The 9,882-nt window shown below is 38.5% G+C and overlaps 1 protein-coding gene across 1 annotated transcript in view; it reads left to right on the top strand.

Moving 5' to 3' along the window:
• Positions 1 to 7,094: 7,094 nt before the first annotated feature.
• Positions 7,095 to 9,882, top strand: part of LOC104965515 (LIM/homeobox protein Lhx8) — a 6,526-nt gene continuing 3,738 nt past the window's right edge. Inside the window, 5 exon segments of the mRNA XM_010794473.1 lie at positions 7,095 to 7,239; positions 8,712 to 8,837; positions 8,998 to 9,119; positions 9,761 to 9,880; position 9,882. The exon segment at position 9,882 is cut by the window's right edge and continues 94 nt beyond it. Of these exon segments, the coding sequence (XP_010792775.1) occupies positions 7,159 to 7,239; positions 8,712 to 8,837; positions 8,998 to 9,119; positions 9,761 to 9,880; position 9,882 (450 nt within the window). The 5' untranslated portion in view covers positions 7,095 to 7,158.

Below are 9,882 nucleotides of genomic sequence, written 5' to 3'. Positions count from 1 at the left end.
TCTGAATGTGTGTGAATATATCGAGAGATTAACTTGTGATGTGATTGTAGAAAGGAAAAGACAAAAGGTCAGAAGAGTGATAAAAGAAGGGAAAGGTAGTGGTGAGAGGGAAGCCCAAAGAGACAAAGGAGTGGACAAATAGAGTTATAATAATTTACAGGAAGATAGAATAATAATAATGATAACAACAACAACATTAAGATAGATAGTATTGTTAATAAACAGAACGAAATGTGCCAACGAAAATCAATGATCTGTCCATCAACAAAACTACACTAAACCCCATTAAATCACACGTAGTGACAAGTACAATAACAAAATACCAAGACACCATATTTGAGAGCGACAAACGAAATATTGAACAAAAATTACTACAAGGGAGGACTTTGAAAACTTGTGGGTAGGTTCGTAAAGTAAAACACAACAAAGTAGGACTTTCGTCGCTCCACACCTTGAAAAAAGGAGAGTCCCGGGTAAAGTTAAAAAATGTTAGGTAGAGCTCCCGGCATGTGTAATAACTGGAGACGAGAATTTTCTTGATTATAGTGTCGGGTAAGTAGTAACCCGAGGAGAAAGTACGACACGGTTTCTTTTTCGTTGGAGATTAGGTCTTAATAGGATATATACGGTACGCGTACGATACATACGTACGTCGCACGTGCACAACACACCGTACTGGGTGGGTTTTGTCCTTTCTATATCTGTGTTTACACACGGTTTAATATAATCAAAGGATAGTTACACTTGTAATAATTTCCACCCCCCCCTGGATTGGAGGAGATACCCCCAGGAGCCCCCGTACGAGGGCGGCCCTTCTTCAATTTTCGTAGACAGACCCAACGGTAGAACTCTCGTTGTACTCTCCAGCTAGATTCCCCTATGTAGAGAGTTGTGGGTATAACTTTAATCTTGACATTCGTCTAATATAAAAGAGAAATACCTATAAAAATGTTTAGTGGAGTGAAAGTTGACAAGAGAACCAAAATAATTATTGTTGTGAAAGAAATGACAGAATATCATAAAATATGATAAAAGGGGAATGCATAAAGAGAATAAAAAAAATATTGATATTACTAGTGTATTTCTACACCAGGAAATGGGAGTGACCAACCTCTTTTTTCGAAGAATATAAGAAATCGTATCGATCGATTGGTCTACCGATTATTGTTGTTGCAATATATCTGACATAACTAGTCATACTGGTCTACTTGTCTAGCGGTGACCCGAAAAGTTGATTTCTGTGTCGGTACGTTTTTGACGCCGTACATATGCGCCGGGAATACCCATCCGATGACGTAAAAAAACCTCTTCCACGGCCTCGCCGCAAGACCACGAGGGCAGTCTTGACTATGGGACAGTCGTGCGACAGTCTGCTCTGTATATGGTGCGGCACTACTGTGTCCAATCCGAACACAACACAAGTTCCTGGGACTGGAAACCGGCCTTTTTGTCCATCGAAGAGGAGACAAATGTTAATAAAACCGCCAGAATCTCAAAGAATTTTAAAAAACCCGCACAAATATTTAATGGAGCTCCACGGCATAGTTTTACCAGAAACGCCCAGCATTGTACTGACGCCCCGGCCTCCAAGGGGTGGGGACGGACATGTTCGTATTTAGGAATCAAAACTGAGGTCATAGTCTGAGTTCAGAACGGACACTTTGGTGAGTGGACGAGATTTAAGTATAGTATATAGGTATACATAAGACATATTCAGGACAACATGTAAACTTTTCCTACATAATGCGTTTCTTGTGTTATAAGGACTTGTTCGAATAGTAAGTAATGGAACTCACCACTCTGAGAATTCGAAACAGGGTGTGACTCTTGTCCTTCGTACCGAGAGAGTGACCACGAGTAGGTCCCAGAGAGAAGTTCACCAATGAGTCAACGTCTTTGTGTCGTCATAAAGGTTTAAGTTATAAAACATTTTACAGTATTTATGCTGAGAAAAGCAGATTAAATGCTTATCACAAGATTAGACATGAGTAATACAATTACACTTCATGTGGATAAGTCATGTATATGAGGCATGAACAAATACATCCAGGGGCAAATACAATAAACATCTTTCAACTACTACAAATACTGGTTCTACTACTACTGCTACTACAGATGCTTTTTAAAAATGTGATATTAAATAAGAGCAGGTGGCAGCAGGTTGATGTAACTTTGTGTACTGCCAAGATTCACGTAATGTACCTATAGATAATATTAGTACATTATGTTAAAGAAAGTTAATAATATGTTCCTTTTTTTTTTTACATGTTCTCAAGTACTGTACTTAAGTATGTTTTTGAAATATTTTTAATGTACTATTTATTTAATTTCATACTAATTTAATCTTAAACTCCACTACGTCTCCGAGACAAAAATGTTACTCTACCACATGTATTTGATAACATTAGGTCTTAAATGAATGAACAATACTCGCTGTAATTCAAGAAAATTAACTTTATTGATGTCTTGGGGAAATCCATAAGCTGCCAGGTATAACGTATAAAAGTAAAAACAAAATCTACTTCTTGACAAGCTGCAACAAGTGATGAACAATCTAATGCACCGATATTTATAATTTGATTATAATTGGCTGCTCTGCAGAAGAAGTACTTTATTTTAAGGCTGATACTTGTACATGTAACAGATTAGAGACTGTTGTAATATTTTTTCTAAGAAAACTGGGCACTTTTCCACTCATTTGTCCGCCTTATTGAAGTAGAGTTTAAAACATAAACTGCATGTCGGTGTCCTTGGGTGTCATGAAAGGCGCCTAAAAATAAAATGTATTATTATGTCGGAGTATTTCATACACTTTTGCTGTAACAATGTAAATCTCCCCTCTGTGGGATGAATAGAGGTATTCTGATTCTAACATGTGCAGATGTGCTCTGCAGCAGCTCTGCCTCACACCAAGCAGCGGACATGAACCCAGATCAGCATTCAGTACCTGTCAGGCAGGTGGAATTCAGACGGATAGACCTCCAATGCTGGCATAAACACAGTAATCAAGGCAGACATTTCCCCACCACTGAACGCCTAATACACAACCTAAGTCTTAAAATAACAATTAGCGTAGAAATGGAGGAGGGGTGATAATAAATTCCATTCAGGAAAGGGTCTTGGCTGTAAGCTGGGAGGTGGTAGGAGATGTCGGGGAGTCATGCGGCTCTGAGATGGGGGGGCAGCAGTTTTTGCAATCAGCGTTAAATAGAGCAGTTTTGTGCCTGTGTGATTGTCAAGTGGGCTATTACTGGTTGATAAGAGCACTTTTTCCTTATGTGGCTCTGATTGGGCTGAGCATGCTGCTCCCTCTCGCATGCTGTCCCAATGCAATCAGGCCCCTCTTTCACTGCACTGCCATTTTTACTGCTGTGATTTCCACCCAATCCCCCGTCGGCCCCCAGCCAACCTAACACCCACCCTCACCCTCCTCCATCGTCCCCAGCCCTCCTCCAGCACCCCGACCTCCCCCTTCAGATTCGATGAGTACCCATTTACAGCAAGGAGAAAAGGTCATGCCAAACTCGTTGTGTCAATTGTAAACCACCCAATTCTGACTGATTTCAATGAAATAAATGAGTAGGTGCAGCCACAGAGAAAGCAAAGGTCCATGTGGAAATAGCAAATTAGCAGATTTTCTCAGAGAAGCACCGGGGCCAAACGCTCACCGCTACACTCCCACATTCCTTGTTCTTCCTGCATTTGGCTTTGCATGTTTTTCAATGTAACTTTTGCACCAAAAACTCTTTATCACAAATGTGAATTTCTCAAAAAAAGTCAAATATTCCCAGGAATCATCCTTTCCACATGTGACGTTTGGAGATAATGTTGGAGAGGGATTCTGCTACATAACAAACAGGTGGCTCTTCTTTCTAATTGAATGACCTTCTATTAATGTTCTTTGTCCAGCACTTGTGTTATGTGCTTTGTTGATACTGTCTTAAGTTCCTATTTTTGGTCTTCAGACTCAACAGCGAAATTATCAAAAACATTTTTTAAATATTGTTTTCTTTTTTCTTGCTTTGTGACCTTTTAAAACCCAACATGTAGAAACCTGCCAACGTTACTTTTGATGAGGCAGAACAAATACAGAAATGACTGTATAACATGAATTGGGGAAATCTTACGCATTTTACATCATATTCAGGTTTGCCAAATAGTCTTTTATAGAAAAATAAATGTATAATATTCTACCCGATACCCTGGAAATCCATAAGCTGCCAGGTATAACATATCAAAGTAAAAACAAAATCTACTCCTTGACAAGCTGCAACAAGTGATGAACAATCTAATGCACCGATATTTATAATTTGATTATACTGTAATTGGTACTTTATTTTAAGGCTGATATTTGTACCTGTAACAGATTATTTAGAGACTGTTGTAATATTTTTTTAATTTTTGTATGTATTTTACCCGATATTAATATTTCCCTGGTGTTCGGAGTGAATTACAAGTAAAGTTCATTTTCTGTAGCAAAACTCTGATATCTGTCAGTTTAAAGAGATGCTTAATGGCAATTCTTATCAGACGAGGGAAAGTCATGAAGTACTAAACTGATGGAACAAAATTAATGATGATTTTAAGGATTTCAAGAACCCTATTAATATTAAGGTTAAGAATGAATCCTTAATATTCAAATATAATTCCTAAAATCATCTTTATGGAACGACTTCTTAAATGTATCCAAATGCAACTGTTCGATCTTAGTTGCATCGCTCTCAGACGGCATATCAATAACCCGTCATTGCCATTGTCTCGCATGCCATCATAATCACTGCCTGCCTGTCATACCTTTTAATGGAGTATTAATAGATCATGTTGTGTATACAGCTGCAGCCACACACAGACATAAAACAGCAGAGCATAGCAGAACAAGTTTGAATGATGTTGACAGATAAGATATTGTTGTTGTCTGGTCCACATCAGGCAAAACATTTAGGTAGTGAGCCATGCAATGTGGAAAATTCAAACATGCAACTGTTACACTCAAGTGTATCTGTGGACATATCAGGTATTCTGCAGATCGTTCAAGACTTTCATGTCTGAGAAAGGATTAGTCATCTTTAAGATACAACGCTCTCCAGGTATGTATCATTTGTTTTGATATTTCATTCACAGCAACACTGTCTTGCTCGCATGAAATCTCTTTTTTCACCTTTGACCTCTTTGTTTGAACTCATCACAGAGGTCAACATAAAGCTTTTGTTCCTTCTTGTACCTTTCATTTGTAAGCAGAGTAAGGGATTGAGGGGTAGTGTTTGTCTCACAGGCTGCCTCAGTGAGCTGTCTGCTCCGCTATGTTATGTTTGAGATGCGATATCTGATAAAGAGCATTCATCTCCACTGGGTGGAACAGGACACATCTCGATGGAGGCACGCTAACTCCTTTATCCCTCTGTGATGGTGCGATACGGAGGCCGACTCATGTCGCTGCAGGTCGGACTGTTATCCCATCAAAACAGACCAGGATAGAAAATATCCCTCTGCTGTTTCTGTGTGTGTGTGTGGTGATGATGGGTGGGATTGCGTGAGCTCCTGGGGTTGAATGAGTAAGTGAAAAAGGTAAGCAAGTGTGTGTTTTCTTACAAGTCACCCAAAGCCTTTCTATATGAGACTCCTGTCAGTCCTTGAGAAGTGTCATGCCTTTAACAGACTGCATAGTGTCATCAGTCACTGCTCGAATGTAGATTGACAGTTGACTTGATTTGCATACTGACTTAAAGCAGGTGGGCGGCATCATTTTTCTATCTTGTGATGCAGCTGAAGATGCTAAATCACTTAGAGGGCCGAGAAGCAGAGGTGGAAAGTACTTAAGTACATTTACTCAAGTACACTATTTATATGACATTGGCTTCACTTCCTCCGTGTTTGGGTTACCACAGAGCACACCGAGGTACAATAATAGTAACTGCCAAATAGACCAATATTTTTCATTTGAAAAATTCTTGAAAAATATTTAAAATCTCTTTGCTACAGATTGAGTTTGCATATTTATTTATTTTTTGTTGATTTTACCAAAAATAAAGCGTTTTTCTGTTTTATTTATTATGGTATAATGTTTCTCTCTTCCCTAAAATAATAAGAGGGGTTGGATAAAAGTCAGAGGAGTGAGTTGCCAACAGACATTGATTTGTTTTAAGAGGTCACAGACCAGTTCAATTGCTTAAAAGGTGAATTTAGCCATGGTCTCTGTAACTGTATATCATCAATTAAATATATAAAATGTTAGTAGGATGGCGGTCATTCAAAGCAAATTGAGATTCTTGCATTCTTCAACAAACCGACCACATGTTGATCAATGTATCTTACATGGGGGTACTTTTCCTGCGTTTAATGTTGAATAATAACTGAATTAACAAAATGCACTCAAAAGAAAAGGTATTTTTTGCAGAAAGACTTGTTTAAGAGTTTTATATTATTATATGTTATACTACTTGCGTGTACAGTACTGATAATGTTAAAACTGGTTGTGGTGTACATATTATATACTGTTGGTCTTTAAAATGCATTATATTTTATTTGATAATCACACTTTGTATCCTTATTTAAGATCACAATGAAAAAGGGGCTACATGTGTTAAATGGTTCCCCTTAGAAGTAAAGTGCAAATACCTTAATTAGTGTAGACGTAGCCTACTTGAGTAAATATAAAACAGTGGTATACTTTGCCATTGTTACAACTAATTATGCTGCCTGCATGTGGTTAAAGTTAATTCAGGAGGTAGAGGACATTTTAATCAACAATATATGTTACAAGAACGGTTAGTTAGTAATTGCATGGATGACAATTGATGATGTATGTGTGTTCATTATAACCTATACATTGATTTTTACCGTGCTTATTTTCTTAATCTCATATATTTTATCTTTATTTCATATAGTTTTGTATTCAATACGACAATAAAATGGAATAAAAAAAAGGAGAAACATGATCAATACATATTTATACAGACATTATACTTTTCTTTTCCTCAAAGCTCAGATAAAGCCAGACAATGCATGTATTTCCTGAGGGAGGCGCGGTCACAGAGGACAGGGAAATATGAATTATGATCCGCCCTCTGGAGACAGAGCGACGGAGGAATCCTGGAGGAGAAAGAAAGAATAACAGCACTTTTACTCTGAAACTGGGCACCTTCACTTCTGGAAACAGACATGCGCTGGAAAAGTGAAGTAAAAGTCGAGTGCTGCGTTGTGAGCGAGACTGAAAACGGATCTGTGTTGTCCAACGATGAGGTGAGTTATGCCAATTAAACCCAGCCGGCTGTATTTCCTGTCAGCAGGTCGAGGTGTGAGTCAGTGTATTGCCTATAGATCGTGGAGGGGATTAAATATTAGTCGAAATTGCTTTACCAATTAAATTAAAGTGGGCTTCAGTCTGTCATTTAATCCGGCCTTCCACGCTGACAGCTCAGTATATTCACAATTTGAAGAAATGTCGAAGAAAATTACCCCTCCCCTGAATTCTGCAATTAAAAACTCAAGTAGTTAATGAGACCTCTTCACCTTTTGCTTCACCGTTTGTGGCGAACATAGCCTTTTAATTGCTGTTATTAAAAAAATCAATCCGCCTTTACCCGCTGCTTTTTGTTGTGCTTTTGATTGACACGTGAAATTGGCGTGTTGCGGTGTTTAACCACAGCCAACGAGCCGCGGCTGAATCACAAATGCAAATCTGAAGAACATAATGCACATAGGATAAGCATTAGCTCGAGTGTTGTCTGTTTATGTAAGTAATGACTATCCTTCTCTTTTAAATGTCATTTTGGTAATCGCTGGCGTTGTCATGGTGAAAAGTGAAAGGCATGATATTTATGGGAAGGGGCAGGGGGCATTTCAGGCAGCTGCAGCGGGACAGAGCTGCAGAATCTAACTTCCGTCATGTGTGAAGACTGCAGAGGAGACCAAGAGCTGCTAGGCAAATGCACTGAGGACAGGAGAGACATTATGGTAGGAAATCACTGCTGTAGCTCACACTCGATTTATCTCGAAAAACCGCTGGATTTATGACGGATAAAGTTTTAAATACCCCACATTTCGGATCAATTTCGCTAACAAATATACGAATATTTCTCCTCCATGTAAGCAATTTTCGAATTAGCGTCTAAAAAAGAGCTAACTTTTTTTTGTTAGTTTATGTGGTCTAGTTAATAACAACAAATCACTTTGTAAATGATTATGGCTGCTAATTTTATTCCGTAACAATTTTTGCACACTTGTAGAATCTTTTGTTTGTATTTAGTTGTCGGTCGATCTATAGTTTATTCTGTTATTTTCCATTGTGTATTCTTTAGATACTTTATATACATCTTATTAATGTGGATATGTATATTTGACTGTGAATGTTATTTTAATGTTATTATATTTTTAAGTAATGTGCAATGCCTTGACATGCTGCTGTGAGAATACAATTTGGGATCATTAAATTATATATCTAATCTAACATAATCCTAACCATCTAATCTACATTTTAATTTTCTCTAGGGTTTAAATATATTGACACAAGAAAAAACAAGTTGAATTCATAGGCTACAGTAGAGCAAGTACAACTAGGATGAGAGCATAGTTATTATTATAATGATTATTTTTGTTTGCAGTGTTTTATGGTTATTGGCAGTAATCGGGTGCTCTGAGTTGTAACATGTTGCGCAGTCTGCTGCAGGCTGGATGCGCTGCTGTGCGTCAGACTAACCGCATGTGATCCGCAGGGCGCGCCGGTGGAGGTTTTGGATGAGGACGCGTCGACGCTGCAGGCCATGGCATCGGCACCTCTGCTGGGGAGAGCTGTGTGCGCGAGCTGCAACGAGGAGATTGTGGATAAATATTTATTAAAGGTAAAACAACTTTTTTGCGCACTGTTTTCCATTTAACTTTAGATTTTCTTTCTTGTTTCCGTTTGGATATGTGTGTGTGTTTTAGAACTCACGCTGGTGTTCATGCGTGCAAACGACGGGCCTGATTGATTTATGCCAATTTCTCCTGTCCATGCTGTAGGTTAACGACTTGTGCTGGCATGTGCGCTGTCTCTCGTGCAGCGTGTGCCAAACTTCACTTGGCAGCCACACAAGCTGCTACATCAAAGAAAAAGAAGTGTTCTGTAAACTAGATTACTTCAGGTACGTACATCCACTTTTATCCAGCGGCTCAAAATCGAAGCTACGAAGTGGCTATATAATGACGTCACGTTATTATTATATTGCCAAGGAATATAAAATCAATAATATTAATAATAACATTATGTCTATATACGTCATACTGCTTTGACTTGATATTTATTTGATAAATATTCCAATATTCTGCCGGTTTCTTGTACAGCAAAAAAATGAACTCTTCATTATTACATATTTAAGATATAGATCAAGAATAATTGTATTAATATTACACCATTGTGTAAAAATAATTCGTTACATATACAAAAGAAGGAGACTCAAGACTAAATCTGAGTCACTTCTTTATTAATTAAATATAACTGGGCCTATTTATCTCAACATTTCACCAAGGCAGTCAGTTTTCCACATTTGTCCAGGCTAAATAATAGAATAATTCTGCTGGATAATGCCATTTCTTTTCATTCTCTTCCTAAAAAATATCTCTAACATAAATGTAAGTAAAATAATCGTAATCATCATAATTAAAATGCTAAAAATACTTCGGTGTTGAAGCAGTTAAATGCACTCAGGCCGCTCCTGTATTTTACTGAGGGTTTACCGTGCTCACCCTAACCCGTGCTCACCCAACCCCCCCCCCCCCCTGGCAGGAAGATACGGGGACGTGGTGCGGCGTGCTGCGGCCGGAACATCCACTCCACAGACTGGGTCCGGCGAGCCAAGGGGAACGTATACCACTTGGCCTGCTTCGCCTGCTTCTCCTGGCAGGAGG

Source organism: Notothenia coriiceps, unplaced genomic scaffold, assembly GCF_000735185.1.
Source record: "Notothenia coriiceps isolate Sejong01 unplaced genomic scaffold, NC01 NC01_scaffold00037246, whole genome shotgun sequence".
In the NCBI taxonomy this organism is placed as follows: Eukaryota; Metazoa; Chordata; class Actinopteri; order Perciformes; family Nototheniidae; genus Notothenia; species Notothenia coriiceps.
The sequence above is the reverse complement of the archived record's forward strand: the minus strand, read 5'-3'. Positions and strand labels throughout refer to the sequence as shown.